This window comes from Myxine glutinosa, chromosome 5 (genome assembly GCF_964187855.1).
Source record: "Myxine glutinosa chromosome 5, kmMyxGlut1.1, whole genome shotgun sequence".
NCBI classification, from domain to species: domain Eukaryota; kingdom Metazoa; phylum Chordata; class Myxini; order Myxiniformes; family Myxinidae; genus Myxine; species Myxine glutinosa.
The window spans coordinates 37978985-37999486 of record NC_136265.1 but is presented as its reverse complement, the minus strand read 5'-3'; the positions used below and the strand labels follow the sequence as shown (position 1 = coordinate 37999486).

General features: G+C 50.4%; 1 protein-coding gene across 5 annotated transcripts in view; it reads right to left on the bottom strand.

The window, feature by feature from the left end:
- Positions 1-3763, bottom strand: part of LOC137413238 (uncharacterized) — a 30029-nt gene extending 26266 nt beyond the window's left edge. For 2 of the 5 annotated variants that reach the window (XM_068098639.2, XM_078777898.1), the window contains exon 1: positions 3568-3747. In XM_068098639.2, the coding sequence (XP_067954740.2) occupies positions 3568-3607 (40 nt within the window). In that variant the 5' untranslated portion in view covers positions 3608-3747. Of the gene's footprint in view, positions 1-3567 lie in introns of all 5 variants that reach the window. The other 3 variants (XM_068098636.2, XM_068098637.2, XM_068098638.2) reach the window with 2 other exon arrangements.
- Between the last annotated feature and the right edge of the window lie 16739 nt (positions 3764-20502).

Below are 20502 nucleotides of genomic sequence, written 5' to 3'. Positions count from 1 at the left end.
CTCAGCCAATGATGCCGCCCCTCAGCCAATGATGCCGCCCCTCAGCCAATGATGCCGCCCCTCAGCCAATGATGCCGCCCCTCAGCCAATGATGCCGCCCCTCAGCCAATGATGCCGCCCCTCAGCCAATGATGCCGCCCCTCAGCCAATGATGCCGCCCCTCAGCCAATGATGCCGCCCCTCAGCCAATGATGCCGCCCCTCAGCCAATGATGCCGCCCCTCAGCCAATGATGCCGCCCCTCAGCCAATGATGCCGCCCCTCAGCCAATGATGCCGCCCCTCAGCCAATGATGCCGCCCCTCAGCCAATGATGCCGCCCCTCAGCCAATGATGCCGCCCCTCAGCCAATGATGCCGCCCCTCAGCCAATGATGCCGCCCCTCAGCCAATGATGCCGCCCCTCAGCCAATGATGCCGCCCCTCAGCCAATGATGCCGCCCCTCAGCCAATGATGCCGCCCCTCAGCCAATGATGCCGCCCCTCAGCCAATGATGCCGCCCCTCAGCCAATGATGTCGCCCCTCAGCCAATGATGTCGCCCCTCAGCCAATGATGTCGCCCCTCAGCCAATGATGTCGCCCCTCAGCCAATGATGTCGCCCCTCAGCCAATGATGTCGCCCCTCAGCCAATGATGTCGCCCCTCAGCCAATGATGCCGCCCCTCAGCCAATGATGCCGCCCCTCACCCAATGATGCCGCCCCTCACCCAATGATGCCGCCCCTCACCCAATGATGCCGCCCCTCACCCAATGATGCCGCCCCTCACCCAATGATGCCGCCCCTCACCCAATGATGCCGCCCCTCACCCAATGATGCCGCCCCTCAGCCAATGATGCCGCCCCTCAGCCAATGATGCCGCCCCTCAGCCAATGATGCCGCCCCTCAGCCAATGATGCCGCCCCTCAGCCAATGATGCCGCCCCTCAGCCAATGATGCCGCCCCTCAGCCAATGATGCCGCCCCTCAGCCAATGATGCCGCCCCTCAGCCAATGATGCCGCCCCTCATCCAATGATGCCGCCCCTCAGCCAATGATGTCGCCCCTCAGCCAATGATGCCGCCCCTCAGCCAATGATGCCGCCCCTCAGCCAATGATGCCGCCCCTCAGCCAATGATGCCGCCCCTCAGCCAATGATGCCGCCCCTCAGCCAATGATGCCGCCCCTCAGCCAATGATGCCGCCCCTCAGCCAATGATGCCGCCCCTCAGCCAATGATGCCGCCCCTCAGCCAATGATGCCGCCCCTCAGCCAATGATGTCGCCCCTCAGCCAATGATGTCGCCCCTCAGCCAATGATGCTGCCCCTCAGCCAATGATGCTACCCCTCAGCCAATGATGCTACCCCTCAGCCAATGATGCTACCCCTCAGCCAATGATGCTACCCCTCAGCCAATGATGCCACCCCTCAGCCAATGATGCTACCCCTCAGCCAATGATGCGACCCCTCAGCCAATGAGGCTCAGCCTCAGCCACAGCCTCAGCCCCATTACAATCTTCTCCATCTTGCCCTATTTTCTGCATCTCTCCTTGTTAACCCCCTTGCCCGCATTTCTTCTTCCACCATCTTTAGCCAAGTCTTTCTTGGTCTTCCCCGTCTTCTACTTCCTTCTACATTCATTTCCATCACTCTTCTCAACCAGTCACTTTCATCCTTCCTCAACACATGACCAAACCATCTCAACCTGTTCCTCTTCACAGCATCAATCACAGGCTCTATTCCCATCATCTTTCGCAATTCATCATTTGTCTTCCTCTCTCTCAACGATACTCCGCACATCCGTCGAACCATTCGCATTTCCACCCTTTCCAACCTTCGTTGCTGCTCTACGTTCATTACCCATGTCTCGCTCCCATAAATCATAACACTTCTCACACATGCAGCATACACCTTTCCCTTCAGCTTCAACGACACTCCCCTAATCATCAGCACGCCACTCAATTCCCGAAACTTCTTCCATGCACATCTCACTCGAGCAACCGTTGCCGAGTCTGATCCACCTTCTCCATTCAGCATGTCTCCGAGGTAGCAAAATGTTTTCACACCTTCCAGCTTCACGCCATCTCCAAGATCCAACTCAACATTTCCTCCATCCGCAGCTCCCTCTGTGCACACCTTACATTTGAATGTAGCAGCCACACTGGTTAATGACCCTCTCAGACCACTACATTTTTGATGAACCCACTCAGCGCACATTGTACACTGAATGGAGTTCACTCCGACACCCTTCCTACACACAGCACAGGGCCACTTCCCAGTTCTTTCCACCTCACCACATGCTTTACCACTTGCCATCACCTTCGTCTTTCCGATATTCACCTTCAGACCTTTTGTCTTCATACATTCCTTCCACGTGTTCATCTTTTCCTTCAGTCCATCCATACTTTCCGCAATCAACACCAGATCATCTGCATACAACAACTCCCACGGTAAACCCTCCTTTACGTTCTGAGCCAGCACCTCCATCACAGCTACAAATAGTAGTTGACTTAGTACCGACCCCTGATGCACTCCCACCTTCACCTCAAACTCACCACTGTTCCCGTCCTTCGTCCTTACAGCTGTGCGCGCTCTTTTGTACATTGCCATCACTACTCTGATCAACCATTCCTCCACTCCTAACTTCCTCAATGCCCATGTCAATACTTTGCGTGGAACCTGATCGAATGCTTTCTCCAGATCAACAAACCCAAGAATTAATATATTATTAATACAAGATCAACAAACCTATTATTAATACAAGAAAATTAATATATTATATATATATATATATATATATATATATATATATATATATATATATAATATATATATATATATATATAATATATATATATATATATATAATATATATATATATATAATATATATAATATATATATATATTATTATATATATATATATAATATATATATATATTATATATATTATATATATATATATATATATATTATATATATATATTTATATTTTATAGCTATATATATTATATATATATATATATTAATATAGTTTTGACCCTATCTCTCAATGGTGAAGAATCACTAAGAAAATATAAAAATTCTCGTATCTGGCTCCGGATCTTCACAAAAATAGAATCAATTCGTCCTTGTCACATAGCCAACCTGTCCACAAAGTTTCGTCGAAATCCATCCACAAGCGTTTGAGATGTTGTGCTCACAGACAGACAGTGATGAGAACGTCACCTCCGTCCAACTTGGGTGGCGGAGGAAACAAGGACAGACTTCAGAGTGAGTCAATCACTTACATGGTCTCTAAGAGGGAAACAAACATGATTTCACCCGAAAAACTGCACCTTCTTCAACCAAGGAGGAGGGGTTGATATCAGCCTTGAGTTGAATGCAGTGACCCCTTTTGGCATCACCACAGAATGACACCGATATGCTGATTGTAATGACTTGTAGGGATAACCCGACGTGAATAGCGTCATTCAGGTAAAATCACGCTTACCTGTTTAAATACTTTTCTATTTACATCAAACTTTCAATGTAATTCATGAATAAACCAAACGTTGAAATGTAAACGGCTTTCCACGAACTCGATAACATTTACCTGAATCGGGGTGCTGCTTAGGTAGCTTTTGTGACTGCATTGTACAAATATAAAGGTGATCTGAGGAAACAAAGACCTGAACGAAAGGATTCGTGCCTTCGTGGACGTGGGGAGCAACCTGGAAACCGAGCAGCGCTAACCCATCTCACAACCGTTTAGTTTGGCGAGGCCTTCCGGCACAATTTTTTTTTTCCTCGTTCTCTTCATATAAAATATCGCTGGAAACAAAAGGTCGAGATTAACATAAGCCAAAGATTCTAGGAGATTAATCAAATAATTTTGATTTAAAAAAAACAAAAAACGATGTTACGACCTACTACAACATGGCCGCGATATATCGCGTAATAAACGGTGCGATTACGTTAAATAGCGGCATCAATAATGGGGTAAAAAATATATCATCCACATTTATATAAACTACCAGCGTACCCGCACTACGGGCGATCTTGTTTCAAGCGTGCGACACATTTTTCTGCCATTGGATATTTTCTGCTGACACAACTGCTTCGACTTGGAATTCTTGCTGATTTGCTTTGGTAATATTGCCCTTGCTGATTTCTGCTCAACTTAGATGTCCTTGGTTTTTGAGACATCTCCATTTCCAGAAAAAAAAACATCAACCGTCACCCGAGCTAACAATACCAGCAACTAACCCACACCCCACTCTATCCCCTCCCCCATCCCCTCACAATCCCCCATCAGCCATCACCCTCGCTAACAATACCCACAACCAACCCACACCCCACTCTATCCCCTCACAATCCCCCATCACCCTCGCTAACAATACCCACAACCAACCCACACCCCCTCTTTCCCCTCTCCCATCCCCGCACACTTCCCCATCAGCCATCACCCTAGCTAACAATACCCACAACCAACCCACACCCCTGTCTTTCCCCTCCCCCATCAGCCATCACCCTAGCTAACAATACCCATGACCACCCTACACCCCACTCCACCACCCCTCACAATCCCCCATCAGCCATCACCTTTGGTAACAATACCCACGACAACCCCCTCCCCCCTTCATCATCCCCAATCAGTATCGGAATCCAAGCTCCCAATGCACCGTTTCTCTCTGTACCATCACCGGCAGGATCATGGTGAGTTCACAATGTGACGTCACTGGCAAATCTAGAAAATCGACAGTCTCGGGTTTTTTCGACACTTTGTGATTGGCAAATAAAAAAGCTCCTTTCAAATTAGACCGTGATTGATTGCCAATGGTTTTTCAGAAAAAAAGCAATTGCGTTTGGGTTCCCCTTTAACTTAAGGGTCCAATCAACCAATCAATATATAATCGTTTTATTACAAAAAGACTTTCGCAGCCATAGGCTGAATTACAGTCAATTTATAAATATTGCAGGTATAAGAACAAAATAATAAAAATGGCTCAAACATAAAATGGCAAATAAGATAAAATTGCCATCAAAGCAAGAAAAAAATACAGATATCGAACAAAACACAAAAGGTATCAACCTCATTAGCACAAGGACCTCATCCAATTTTTATTCAAAAGGGAGGTTAAAAGGGGTTGGGGCTGCACTTGTAGCGGTTGGTTCGACATCTAATTGTAGAATTTGGGTATTGATGGTCTTTGGGCCTTCAGGGTCTTTTCAGTCTTTTGGGTCCTCTGGGTACACTGGGTCTTTTGGGGGTATTTAGGGTCATTGGGGGTATTTTGGGTCCTCAGGGTCTTTTGGGTCCACTCTGTCTTTTGGGGTATTTCGGGTCATTGGGGTATTTCAGATCATTGGGGTATTTTGGGTCCTCAGGGTCCACTGGGTCTTTTGGGGTATTTCGGGTCATTGGGGTATTTAGGGTCATTGGGGATTTTGGGTCCTCAGGGTCTTCTCGGTCTTGTAGGTCCTCGGGGTATTGGGGGGGGGGGCAGGGTCTTTTGGGTCCTCTGCGTACTTTGGGTTAAGTATTTCAGGTTACATTTGTGGGTGGAGTCAGGGCAGCTGTCCAACCAATGGGTGAAGAGTGGACATACATACAAAAACACTTGCTCCATTATATTGTTGTGGATATGAGAATGGTTTTTTTTTTTTGTTGTTGTAGTGTAAATTGTTGTTAAAGTATCGCCCTCCTTGCTCCAGTATTGTATAAAGGTCAAAGGGCGTTCCCGTAGTTAGTTCCATAAAGCATACATGGAGGACACCATAATACCCCTGTTCAGTAGTTTATTTCCTTGTTATGTGTATTAGGGTAAGGCCTTGTCTTCCATTAAGATGACACTCCATTGCACCAAGTGAAACAAGATAGATCCCCTTTCATTCCTATTCCCAAAACCTCCATTTCCAACTGCATCATTGCCAAGCCTCAATTGCCAATTACATCCCCTCCAAGCCTCAATTACCAACTGCACTGGGCAGTTTGTCAGGTTTGCTACAGCTGTGGGTTGTTGGTTTCGCCCCAAAACCACCATTAAGCATGTGCTCAGCTCGGGGAAGAAGGGCGTGCCCGCCCATCGTCATCAAGGGTGGAGTCAGAGGGCCTGTGCCCACCAATCAGGGCCAAAGCGAGCTCACTGAGGGGCGTGTCCTGAAGGCTGGCGGCTTGATCGCCTGAGGCGCTATAAAAGCGCGCGCGTAAGAACTGAGTAGGAGAGTTGTTGGACAGGGAGACGTGCAAGTGGTTGGACCAAGCAAAGAGAGAAAGAAAGTGGTTGGACTGAGTACGAGAAGAGTTGAGTTGAGTACGAGAGGAGTTGAGTAAGGGATCCCTACAAGAGCAGCTTCAGCCACAGCAGCAGCAGCCACAGCAGCAGCAGCCACAGCAGCTTGGGGGCCTTGACGGCAGTTTTGAGCAGGGCCGCGAAGGAACGGCGGCTGTTAAACGAGCTGATCAATAAAGGGCGGTGGCTGCTAATCCCCGACCCGACCGTGCTGCGGGTCCAGCTGAACCTTCCTCCCCCTCCAGCCATCCACCTCCTGCCATTCCTATCATCATTCCCCGCGTGAGTCTGTCTTTGTTTGTTCTGTCCTGGGGTTAATTAAGACTGTAGGTAAGCTAATAATTGCACTGTGTCTCTGATTCTTCTGTATGTTATTTTATTATCCTTCCTTCTCCTTGGTTACTTTGAGCGTGTAAATAATAAATCCTGTTACTCTTCTGTATGTCTTCTTCTTCTTCTTCGTCTTTACATTGGTCGCTTTAGAGGTTTCCAAATTGAATACCTGTGGCGCGATTTCGGCCAACGTCCAGGAATCGGGTTAGTCGGGGTAACTGTTCGGCCGCGGTGCCATCCGCTCGGCAAAACAACATCTTATCCGCGGTCCGTAACAATTGGTGTCAGGAGTGTCGGATTCGGACCTGAAGCGCTAACGCGCTCAAATTACGAGTGGCCCAAAATTGTATTTTATAAAATTCTAAATTTGAAAGTCGCGCCATGGCTGGTCAAGGCGACGGGATGCCGGTGGGAGAAATAGACGGGGTAGAATCGACCCAGGACCTCGGGGAAATGTATGTGGAGGAAAGGGAGGAGGAGAACAATGGCAATGTGGTATAGGAGGTGTCAGGCGCGCAAAATGGCGTCCTCGCGCACGCAGGTGTAGCGGCACCAAATTTAGCGGCGCCCGTGACGGTAGCAGCACCGGTGGATTCGAACCTTTTTTTTGCTACAAATGGGGGCCCTTATGGACAAAATGGGGGAGCGGCTAGAAGCTAAATTTGAGGGGTTAGACAATAATTTTAAGAGGTTAGACAATAATTTTAAGAGGTTAGACAATAATTTTAAGGGGTTGGACAATAAATTTGAGGGGTTAGACAACGGGATAAAAGAGGTGAAGAATGGGTTAACGGGGGTGGAAAATAGAATGGCTGCCCAGGAGAATCAAATAGAGGGGGTGAAAAATGGGTTAGAGGGGTTAGAAAACAAGATGGAAAACAAATTGCGGGAAATAGGGGAGCAATCGGCCCGGGAAATTAAACAAATGGGAGAGCAGATAGAGGAGGTGAAAATCGGGGTAGAAGGTAAATTGGATGCTCAGAGGGATGAATTGGGACAGAGGAGGGTGGCATCTACAAAAGAGATGAAGGAGGAGATACGACGAGGTGTAAGCGAGGAGGTCTCGGGGGTACGCGAGGAGGTAAAGCGAGGTGAGAAGCGTATGGAGAAAGAGGTGAGGAATAATACGGCTAGGTTACAGGGGGGAATAGAGGGTCTGACGAGGGGAGTAGAACAGCTGACAGTGGGACAAAAGGAACTCGTGGACCAAGTGGAAAAGAACACTGCAATAATCGGGGGGTTAAAAGCGACACAAAAAGACATAAAAAATGAATTAATAGCGACACAGAAGGAATGTCAGATGGTACATGAGGGGTTGACGAAGAGGTTGGAAGAGGTGACAGAAGTAATGGAGACGAAGGACCGAGAGGTGAGGACGCACATAGAAACGGTTAAAGTGGCGTTGGAGGAAGAGATAGAGGGGGCGCACCGGGAGATGAAGGAGGTAAAGGAAAAATTAGAGGAGGTGGAAGAAGGGTTGAGTGAAATTAAGAAGAGACGGAGGGAAACTAAAAAGGAGATAAGGGAGGAAGTGATGGAGTATGTGCAAGGTCTGTGTTCAAATCATGATTATGTGCTCACTAACCAAATAAAGAGTTTGCAGGTGGCAGAGGAGGTGCGACGACGAGGTACCGAGGTGAGTGGCGATATACGAGGAAATGTATATGGTGTGAGGGGAGATTCAGTCGGCTTGGGGGGTGGTGTAGACCCGGGTGTTCGTGAGGGACCAATGGTGAGATGTACTACTGTGTTCAAAAAGTATCCGACCTTTATTTTTTGTGCGTAAAAAAAAAGAAGCTAGGGAGGCATTGATTGGTGCACGTATGTAGGCGATCCTAATGCGCACGCGTGAATTTTTTCCCACCTGCAGAAGCTGTCATTCGACGGCAGACCGCCGATGAGTGAGGACATGTAAGTGAGCGCCGTCGGATTTTCGTTTTTGACAAAATGACGGAAAAACCTGAACAACGCTACTGCATCAAATTTTGTGTAAAGCTTGGCGATTCCCAAGTGGAAACGATCCGCAAGATTCAACACCGTTCATTCCATTATGAAGGAGGATTTGGGCTTCAGGAGAATCTCAGCGAAGTTCGTACCAAAGCTGCTAACGATTGAGCAGAAGCAACTCCGTTTGGAGATCTCACAGGACATGCAGGAGACTGTGAACAGCGATCCCAGCTTCCTCAACACAGTGATCACTGGCGATGAGTCCTGGGTTTATGGGTACGACCCAGAAACCAAGTTGCAGTCATCACAATGGAAGCATCCAACATCCCCGAGGCCAAAAAAAGTTGTTACACAAAGTTACACAAAATTTGATGCAGTCGCGTTGTTCAAGTTTTTCCGTCATTTAGTCAAAAACGAAAATCCGACGTCGCTCACTTACATGTCCTCACTCATCGGCGGTCTGCCGTCGAATGACAGCTTCTGCAGGTGGGAAAAAATTCACGCGTGCGCATTAGGATCGCCTACATACATGCACCAATCAACGCCTCCCTAGCTTCTTTTTTTTTACGCACGAAAAATAAAGGTCTGATACTTTTTGAACACACTACGTATGACTGGTCCGGAGTGTGTGGAAAGAGGAGGTGTGCAAGGAGGTCTGGCTATGGGGAGCGAGGGGGGTGCTGGTGAGCAAGGGTGTGCGGGTATGGAGTGGGTAGCGGGTTGCGGAAGGGCGACCCAGGCATCGACACCAGGAGGGGTAGTGTTTGGAGGGACGGGGGACGCGCGGGAGCCCCCCGGGAATAGCGCACTGTGGGAACCCGAACGGTTTGGTCCCGCGTTGATCCCGCCAGGAGTGACGCGCGGGGTCCGGCCTTCGGGCGCCCACAAGGTACCACTCGCGCCGTATGACGGCAAGAGTGATCTGAGGGCGTACCTGGCGCAGTTTGAGTACGTGTGCCGAGGCAATGGTTGGAGTCCGGACGAAGGTGGAGTACACCTGGTAGGGGCGCTGCGCGGTGCGGCGGCGGAGGTGCTGACAGCTTTACCACCGGGTGCTCTCACCCTGTCAGCTCTCCGTGCGGCTTTAATTAATCGTTTCGGTATCGAGCAGCAAAGCAAGCTTGTTAAAGCTCAACTTGTGCAGCGTAAACGCAAGCCCCAGGAGACCATCGGGGAACTTGCTCACGATATTCGCCGCGCGGTATGGATTGCACACGCGGACATGGCAGCGAGTTCCCAGGAAAGCCTGGCGCTGGATCACTTTATCCAGGCCCTCCCGGGTCTGGAGCTCCGACAACAGCTTGCCATGTGGCGCCCGCAGACCATGAGTCAGGCGGCTGACGCTGCGGCCCGTTGGGAAGCAGCGAGGCCCCTGGCCCGGGGAGGCGAGCGCCACGCAGTGGCGGTGCGTCAGGTAGGGCCCGTGATGGAGGTCGCCCCCCCCAGGGGGCCGGCCCCCGACGGGGGCCCTGACCTGGAGAGCATGGTTCGGAGGCTGGTGGATCGGCGTCTAGCGGGACCTGGACCATGGCAGGCGGCTCCAGTGGTGGCACCCGGTGGTCCCCGACAGAGTACCCCAATTAGGACATACAGGGGGGGAAATTTGGAATACCGGAGGCAAGCACCTTACCAGGTGAGGTGCTATAATTGTGCTCGGATGGGTCACCGTGCGTGGGAGTGTCGAGCTCCGCGCCGGGACGTTCCCCGTCAGCCGATGCCCTCAACTCCGCCCAGTATCGATCGGCCTAGCCGACCACAGACACCCCCCCGCCAGGGCCCGGGAAACTAGAACGTGCCGGGCATGCAGGGCGGTGTTCGGCAGTAGGGGATGGAGAGAAGCCCTCGTTGACGCGACAGGTCATTCATTGTGGCCAAATTGTAACAGGTAGTTTGACAATTCGGTGCAAAATTGCCGGCGTGGGGGTAGACGCCGTTGTGGACACGGGAGCCAGCGCCACGATCATCAGCCCCGTGATCCTTAATTCGAGTGCAGACGGCTGGGGTAAAATCCAGCGTCTGGAAAATCATAGTTTGCAGTTGGCTACCGGTCATATCATAGGGCGTGGTTTTGTAACCCTTAAGTTGGGGTCGGTAAAAAGAGAGATAGAGGTTTGGGTGGCGGAGGTGTGCGACCCATGCTTAATAGGGTTGGATTTGTTGACTGCCAGCGGTTGTAAAATCGACTTGAGCCGGGGGATCCTGCAATGGGGAGTGGAGGAGTTACCATTGGAGGGGGTGAGCACGGCCGAGAGGGTGGAGCTGGAGACTCCTGAGGCCGTGACCATCCCTCCAAGGGCCGAGGCCGTAGTGCCGGCCCGATGGTCAGCTCGCCCGACATGGCAGGAATCCTGCGGCCTGGTCGAACCGGTGGCAGCGCGATCCATACCTGGTTTAATCGTGGGCCGCACCCTCGTAAAAACGGACGGGCCGGTGGTGGCTGTCCAAGTAATTAACATTAGTACAGAACCACGCACTATAGTGAGGGGCACGAAGGTAGCTCGCTGCACCCCAGTTAGAGAAGTCGCGTCAGTGAGGGGCGAGAACGTCCAGCCGAGCCGGCCCCAGGGCGAGCCTTCAATAAGTTCGAGGAATTGGCCAGATCCCATTTGCGAGATGGTAAATCGAAGTAGCATAGAGTTGGGAGGTACCCAGAGGGAGGCCTTACACAAACTGGTTGGGTCCCATTTGGCCCTCTTCTCCTTGTCCACCGAGGATATTGGACGTACGGGCCTGGTGAAACATCAGATCCACACCGGTGAGGCCCGGCCTATTCGTCAGGCCGCCTGACGGCTCCCTTGGAGCAAGAGGGCGGAAGCTGACGAGCAGGTTGAAAAAATGCTCGACGCAGGCGTGATCGAGCCCTCGGGAAGTCCTTGGATGTCACCTGTTGTGCTGGTCAAAAAGAAGGATGGGACCACGCGGTTCTGCGTGGACTATCGCCAGCTAAACAACGTGACACTCAAGGACTCATATCCCCTGCCAAGGATTGATGACACCCTCGATGCCGTTGCGGGCTCAAATTGGTTCACAACTTTGGACCTCAAGAGTGGGTATTGGCAGGTGGAGATGGATCGGACAGGGAAGGAGAAAACGGCATTTTCCACAGGTAAGGGGCTGTATCAGTTCACTGTGATGCCGTTTGGTTTGTGTAACGCCCCCGCCACCTTTGATCGATTAATGGAACATGTACTAGGCGGCATGCCATGGCAATCATGCCTGGTATACCTGGATGACGTCCTAGTACATGCCAAGACCTTCCCCCAGGCGTTAGCTAATTTGGACCAGGTGTTCGGGTGCCTCAGACAGGCAGGGTTAAAGCTGAACCCGAGTAAGTGCACCTTGTTTGCAAGAGAGGTGGCCTATCTAGGTCACGTGATCGGCCGCGAGGGGGTAAAAATGCACCCAGACAAAATTAAAGCGATAGAGTGGCCCGCACCACGTACCATCAAGGAGGTGCGGGGATTTTTGGGACTCTGCTCCTATTACCGGCGCTTTGTGGCGAAATTTGCGGAGTTGGCCCGTCCCCTCCACCGGCTTACGGAGAAGGGGACGCGATTTAATTGGACAAGGGAGTGCCACGAGGCCTTCCTAAAATTGAAGGGGTGTTTAACATCCGCACCCCTTCTAGCTTACCCCACTAGCGACGGGACATTTACCCTGGACACGGATGCGAGCCAGGAAGGATTGGGCGTAGTTTTGTCTCAGACACAGGAGGGCGTGGAGAGAGTGATTGGTTACTATAGTCGGGCCTTAAGTAGGCCCGAGCGAAATTATTGTGTCACTCGCAAAGAGGTATTGGCTATGCTGGCTGCCATGAACCATTTCCACCCATACATGTACGGGCGGAAATTTTCGGTTCGAACTGACCATTCCTCCTTGCAATGGCTCCTTCGGTTCAAGGAACCGGAGGGCCAAATTGCAAGGTGGTTGGAAAAGTTGCAGCAGTACGATTTAAATGTGACCCATAGGGCCGGGAAGGCCCATGGTAATGTGGACGCACTCTCTCGGCGTCCTTGTCTGGGGGAAAACTGCAAATTTTGTGCGAGACACGAGGAAAGGGAGCAATTGGGCGATTCTGCCCCGATTCTCGTCGTCCGGGCAACCCGGGTGAGAGGGCCAATTTTGCCACTAACCGCGGACGAGGAATTTGGAGATTTGGCTTGGAGCACGGCTCAGCAGGAGGATCCTGTCCTGGGACCGGTGTTCAAATGGGTCAAATTGTGGCAAAGACCAAAAGGGGAAGAGGTCACCCCCCTCGGGGCGCAGACAAAGGCGTATTGGGCTCAGTGGCAGACCCTGGAATTGAAAGGCAACATCTTGTATCGCAAGTGGGTGGAGGTTCCCTCTGAAAGAACTTCCTGGCTGGTGATAGTCCCTGACAAATTTACGAACGTCATATTGCAACAGGTGCATGGTACCCGCTCCGGCGGCCATTTTGGCAGGACAAAGACAACATCTCGGGTCCGCCGGAGGTTCTATTGGGTGAATATGGGGCGCGACATACAGGACTGGTGTGGGAGATGCGACGCCTGTTCTGCCAAAAAGGGACCAGCACGGAGGATGAGGGCCCCCCTTCAATTACACCAGGTGGGGGCCCCCCTTGAGCGGGTGGCTATGGATATTCTAGGACCGCTGCCCCGCACCCGCCAAGGTAATAAGTATATCCTCGTTGTGATGGACTATTTCACCAAGTGGCCGGAGGCCTATGCCCTCCCCAACCAAGAAGCCGGGGTGGTAGCACAGGCCTTCGTGGAAGGATTTGTATGTCGGCACGGGATTCCACAGCAGCTCCACACCGATCAGGGACGAAGTTTTGAGAGCCAATTATTAAAAGATGTGTGCAGACTCCTGTCAATTCGGAAAACCAGAACCACGCCCTTGCGGCCACAATCTGACGGGATGCTGGAAAGGTTCAATCGAACATTGATCCAACAACTGGCATTGTTCACCACCACCCGTCAGGATGACTGGGACGAACATCTCCCGTACTTGTTGATGGCCTACCGAACCAGCCAGCACGGGGCCACCGCATGCAGTCCAGCGTTGCTTATGTATGGGCGGGAGTTACGGGCTCCCGCCGACTTGCTATGCGGTCCCGTGCCAGACACCATGGATACACCGCCGAGGGAGGGTTACGCACGTCACTTGGAGGAAGGCATGGAGCGGGTCCATGCCTTCGCCCGCCGCCAGCTCCATCTGGCGGGGGCCAAGATGAAGCGCAGGTACGACGACCGGAGCCAGGGGAGTCAATACGCTCCGGGGATGAAGATTTGGTTCTTTAATCCCCGGAGGCGGAAGGGCAGGTGCCCAAAACTCACCTCCCCCTGGCAAGGCCCGGGAGTCGTCCTCTCGCACGTCTGTGACGTGGTCGTTAAGATCAAAATGGGGACACGGGCCCTCCCTCGGATCGTCCATGCCGACCGGATAAGACCTTATGCCGGCGAGCAGGCACCCTCATGGATCGCCTCGGCTCTAGATGCCGAGGCAGGACCCAGTACCTCTTGCGACGGGGGCTCGTAGCGTCAGAGGACTGGGGGGGTTGGTAGGGAGAGATACCCGATGTGATGGGATGGCAACTCTGCCATCTCTCACATCGGGGGCAAAGGAGCACTAGATTTATGGGGTTTGGCAGTGAAAACTAGCCCGGGAGGGTTAGGATATAATGTGTAGGGATCTAGAGAAGATGACAATAGGTAACGTTAAGATTAGTTAGTGACAATGATACCTGTAGTGGGGACGCAGGTAGATTAGTGTGGATGATAATGACGTGGTATGTGCTTAGTTTAAAGGGAAGACGGGGAGCACTAAGTTAGCAGGGCACCAGGTAGATTAGATGATGCCGTGTGTATGGTGAACAGGTGTGATTGCACAGGTGTGCAACTGAACAGGTGTGTGGAGCAGTGTATGAGTGAGAGAAGGTGATTGTGCGTGTGTTGACCCAAATGGTCCAGGAAGGAAGGAGGGTGCAGGTGGCAACAGGTGTGATTGCACAGGTGTGCAACAACAGGTGAATGGAGAACAAGTGTATGGAATAAATGGTCTGGAGTATATGGAGTATTGGAATGGATGGTCGTGGAGTGAGTATGATGGAAACTGTGGAGTGGAGTGGATGGTGCGAAGGTGTGGATGAGGGAAAGGAGGATGGACCCCCATCACGAATACCCAGGGAGGGTAGTGTAAGTGTTAGGTAGAGGGTACAGGTAAATTGTGGTTGGATATTGGCATATGTGGTGCGAGGTGAAAGAATGGTATTTGGATGGGTGCATTAGTGTTGTGGAAATGGCTGGGCGTGTAGCCTGTTAGTGTGTGTAGTTGGTTTGGGCACTCCACCACTGTGAGGATGTCGGCCAGGTGAGGCCGCAGGTGGGCTCTGGGAGCCGGTAGAGTTGTTGTGGATGGGGCCCGAGGATCCGGAGGACGGACCCGGGTCGCCCAGTGCCAGAGGGCACCAAGGGGTGACAGAGCCAGGAGGGGCCTTCCCCAATTAGATAGGTTAGGGTGAGGGGCTAGGTAAGCTCGGGTGGCAACTGCAGTGGTGGAGGTGTGCAGGTGGGTAGGCCTGCTGGGAGAGCTACACACCCCAGTCCTGAAATTGTGCAAGGGCACAGGGAGTTGCATCGGGGGAGTGAGACCCCAAATTGAGAAGCACCACAGTTTGGTCAATGGGAATTGGTTTTTAGAACCCATAGTGTAAGTTGGCCAATGGATTGGCAGGGAAAGACCCCGGGTAGTGTAAAGTGTGTTAATGTCATTTAGAGGATAGTTAGGATTAGGAATCTCCTCGCACCATCTACATCCAGTCACCTGGGATGACGTACCTCCACACCATGCCATGGATGTTTTTATTATTTTGATGCAAATGTTTGGATTGTGAGACGCATCATGACGTGGGTGTGACATTGTGCTGTGATCCATCTCTTCCTCCTTATGAGGATTGATGATGAATTGGGTGATGGCAAATTTTGGATAGAGGGATTGTGGAGACGAATTTGGTGTGGGGGAAATAGGGGGAAGATGTGACGGTAGCGACGGATTCGTAAATGTGTAGATTGTTGTACATATGGGGTAAGGGCAAGGGTAGTGTAGGTGACAGGGGGGTGACGTACGGTAGGGACGAGCTTTCTCACTTCGCTCTCCATATGCACTTCACCTTGCATTGCCTTATTGATGTGTACCCTTGTGACCTTACCCCTTGCTCATCTGTCTTTCCCCCCCTTTTGTCTCCCACATGAGGACCTGTGCGCCACTGGGCGCCGAGGGGAGCGTGCGTGAGTCGGCCATTGTGCGCCCGAACCTCTCGCAACCACAGCTGTCAGCATCGATGCACCACCTTATGGACCACATGTCTGTGGCTGAGCACCACTGATGGACCCCATGGGTTGGGGCATGGCCCCTCTGCTGGAACCGGCCATGAAGGCTCGAGATCTTGCTGGCGGACCTTGGCCACAGGGCACCGATGCCCCACAGGTGAACCACACTAGTCGGCCCTTTGGGCCATAAATAAATAAAAATGGACACGTTGGGTGCATTTTAATAGTGCAAATAGGCCGCCAGCAAAGAAAATGACAACATCTGGAAGATAGTAATAGCCAGCAGAGGGAGCCGAAGAGCAAGAGACCACCAGCAGGGTTAGGGGTTGTTTGGTTCTTTTTATTATTGAACAATGGTGACTGTGCACCGATTGGTGCTTGAGGGTGCTTTCATGGTGCGTCGATGCAGAGCAGACTGTCTCCGCCCCCCCAGAAAGAACAATCACAGGTCCTGGGTTGCGTTTGGTAAATAAAAGTAGCGTCAATTGTAAATAATGCTCCCCACCGTAAATGTATAGCTTGAAGACCATTCCGCAATTCGGTTAACTGTGGGCGTGAATCTGTTAGGCAGGGTGCAATGGAGCAGCGGGACATATTTATTTATGTTTTAAAACTGTCGCACTCAGGGTCAGGTTAAAAGTCGAGGGAACTACACCTACGTGCCACACTAAAAGTTAAGGTAAGAGGCCCGGGACGTGCCTAAGAGGAGGAGGGTGCAGTGTTGTGGATATGAGAATGGTTTTTTTTTTTGTTGTTGTAGTGTAAATTGTTGTTAAAGTATCGCCCTCCTTGCTCCAGTGTTGTATAAAGGTCAAAGGGCGTTCCCATAGTTAGTTCCATAAAGCATACAAGGAGGACACCATAATACCCCTGTTCAGTAGTTTATTTCCTTATTATGTGTATTAGGGTAAGGCCTTGTCTTCCATTAAGATGACACTCCATTGCACCAAGTGAAACAAGATAGATCCCCTTTCCTTCCTATTCCCAAAACCTCCATTTCCAACTGCGTCATTGCCAAGCCTCAATTGCCAATTACATCCCCTCCAAGCCTCAATTACCAACTGCACTGGGCAGTTTGTCAGGTTTGCTACAGCTGTGGGTTGTTGGTTTCGCCCCAAAACCGCCATTAAGCATGTGCTCAGCTCGGGGAAGAAGGGCGTGCCCGCCCATCGTCATCAAGGGTGGAGTCAGAGGGCCTGTGCCCACCAATCAGGGCCAAAGCGAGCTCACCGAGGGGCGTGTCCTGAAGGCCGGCGGCTCGATCGCCTGAGGCGCTATAAAAGCGCACGCGTAAGAACTGAGTAGGAGAGTTGTTGGACAGGGAGAGGTGCAAGTGGTTGGACCAAGCAAAGAGAGAAAGAAAGTGGTTGGACTGAGTACGAGAAGAGTTGAGTTGAGTACGAGAGGAGTTGAGTAAGGGATCCCTACAAGAGCAGCTTCAGCCACAGCAGCAGCAGCCACAGCAGCAGCAGCCACAGCAGCTTGGGGGCCTTGACCGCAGTTTTGAGCAGGGCCGCGAAGGAACGGCGGCTGTTAAACGAGCTGATCAATAAAGGGCGGCGGCTGCTAATCCCCGACCCGACCGTGCTGCGGGTCCAGCTGAACCTTCCTCCCCCTCCAGCCATCCACCTCCTGCCATTCCTATCATCATTCCCTGCGTGAGCCTGTCTTTGTTTGTTCTGTCCTGGGGTTAATTAAGACTGTAGGTAAGCTAATAATTGCACTGTGTCTCTGATTCTTCTGTATGTTATTTTATTATCCTTCCTTCTCCTTGGTTACTTTGAGCGTGTAAATAATAAATCCTGTTACTCTTCTGTACGTCTTCTTCTTCTTCTTCCTCTTTACATTCGGTCACTTTAGAGGTTTCCAAATTGAATACCTGTGGCGCGATTTCGGCCAACGTCCAGGAATCGGGTTAGTCGGGGTAACTGTTCGGCCGCGGTGCCATCCGCTCGGCAAAACAACATCTTATCCGCGGTCCGTAACAATATATACAGACTTGGCTATTAATATTGAAAAAAAATTTTTTCTTGACTTTGGGTTTACTTTCTGAACTCAGTATATGAATCTGGTGAGTGTCTTTTACGCTTCGGTGATGTCTTTGTTGAAAGAACATGTCACTGATTGTCTTTCGCAGCAAGAAGTCAATAACAGGATTATATCACAGGTGGCGTGACAAAATGTAAGGACAGGTACATTTGACGATTGGCTTCACAATTGGGTATATAAGGGTTGTTGCGTTCTGTATTAGTGGAAAACAACTGCTGCACGTCTACAAAGGTTATTGCCGCTTCCTCTGGAGATGGTCCGTCAACTTGACAATGCTGTTTGTCATGGAGTGGTGGCTTCACGAAATTCCGGCATGAGACAGCGTGCTATTGCTCAGCAGTATGGCATCACTCAAGGTCAGGTTTCAAAGATCCTGAAACGAAATGCTCAGAGGGGTGTCCATACTCCAATACCGAGGCCAGGACATCCATGCAGAACCACAAGGAGAGATGATCGCCAGCTGCACTGGTTAGTCTGCAATGGCCGTACCAAGTCAGCTAATCGGCTTCGGGCTGAGTGGTAGCAACTGACAAATGTGCCTGTATCCAGAAGGCTAGTCAACCAACGACTGGTTCAAGCAGGCGATCGTGCCAGGCGTCCCCTGAGAAAGCCACGCCTGACCAGCCAACACAGCCAGCGCCGATTGCAGTGGGCCAGAGAGCACCGTCAATGGCAGCCAGGAAACTGGAATCACGTTATCTTCAGTGGCTAGTCTAGATTTCTGGTCTATCGTCAAGATGGCCGCGTCCGAGTGCACAGACAAGTGCATGAAGCCCACAACGAAGATTGTATAGTGCCAAGAGTCCAAGCTGGAGGTGGTGGGGTGACCGTTTGGGCTGCTTTTCATGCAGGGGGCAAAACTGACCTGGTTGTTCTGAATGGAAACCTGAACCAGTTCAAGTACAGGGTCATTCTGGAAGAAACATTGCTTCCATTTGCTCGTGAAGCCTTTCGAGGAAGCTTTGTCTTCCAAGATGACAATGCACGGCGTCATCGTGCTCGCATGATCCAACACTTTCTTGCTGCCCGTGGTGTAGAGCATATGGAGTGGCCTGCCATGTCCCCGGATATGAATCCGATAGAGAACTTGTGGGCAGAATTAACGCGTCAAATCGACAACTTGGACCAGCAGCCTGCCTCTGTGCGGGAATTGCAGCAGACTATTGTCACTGCATGGCAAGCGATTCCTGTCCAAACCTTGGCAAATCTCATGAACAGCATGCCTCAACATGTACATGCTCTCCGTCAAGCAAGCAGCAGACATGGGGGTTACACGAAGTACTGAACTGTAATTTTACTGTCCGTAATCCCAGTCATAATTTAGCTTTTGTTTTTGTTGAAATTTTTTTTGGCTAATGTGCAAAATAAAGATACTTCTGGAAAACGTACAGAAGTTTAACACAGTACTGTCCGTGAATTGAGTTCGATATCAGTTTACATCACTTTCAAGGATCAATTTATTTGCTTCGAAATGTCAAATGTGGTTTTTGTTTCTTTTAAAGGTCACATTAACAAAACCTAGAATAATTTCAACACAATTCCAATGAACTTTTGGTTCTAAATCATCTTGAAAAGTAAGTTCACCCCCACAGAAAAAATATTCCATATTAAATGCCAAGTCTGTATATATATATAGATTAGATACCTTTAAAATCCATGCTCTTAGTCTGCGAGTTCGGGGTTCATAATCATGTCTGCTGCTGCTTGCTTGACGCTCAGCATTTCAAAAAGGACTGAGCACGGACAAACAACCATAGGTTGTCACTGGCAATAACACGTTTTGACCAAATGTCATATACAATACATCAGATTTAAAATTCCACCGATTTATCAATCGGAGCAAGTGAAACATTAATTCGGGTCGTCCCTGGTTCGACCACCATTTTGGAGTGAAGAACAATGTTCGTCATAAACTCTCAGTATAACTTTTATGGTCCATCCCTCCGTGATAGGTTTTCGTTGCCGCGATAACTTGAGAACGAAGGCTGAAGGGATCAAAGTCAAACCTGGTACAGGTAGCCTATGTACAATGATGTAAAGGTGAACCGATTTGAATTTGGGGTCAAGAGGTTAAAGGTCAGAAGTCCAGTCCTTTGTCATGTCTTACACCTTTTTAGTCCGCGATGTTCTTACCTCATACCAACGCACGTCCGAATGTATGCTGCCATACCACGTGACGTCATAGGTCACGTGGTATGGCAGCCATAATGGATGAGAAGAAAAAAAATTGGACATTTTCCTTCGGGAAGAGTAGACGAGCTATTCCCGGCACTGGTGTTCTCCCTGTCCCAAGAGAACGAAATAAAAAAGGGGGGAGGGGGGGGGGGCTACTCCCTTAAGCTCGGCACATGCGGATTCGTCGTAGTAATCCACTACTCACATATATGTATATGTTTTTTACACTTGCAAAAATCGAAGATTTTTTTCAAGTACTGTATATTGGTTGGGCTTGTGCATTATAACTTGGGGGGAAAAAGTTTTTTGATAAGTATGTTGATCACTCCGGTGTTTGTGTGCGTGGTGTGTATGTGCGTGTGCGTGTGTTTGTGTTTTTGTTTGTCTGTCTGCTCACAAAACTTGCCTACAGGTCACAATTTTAAACCTAAAAACTTCACC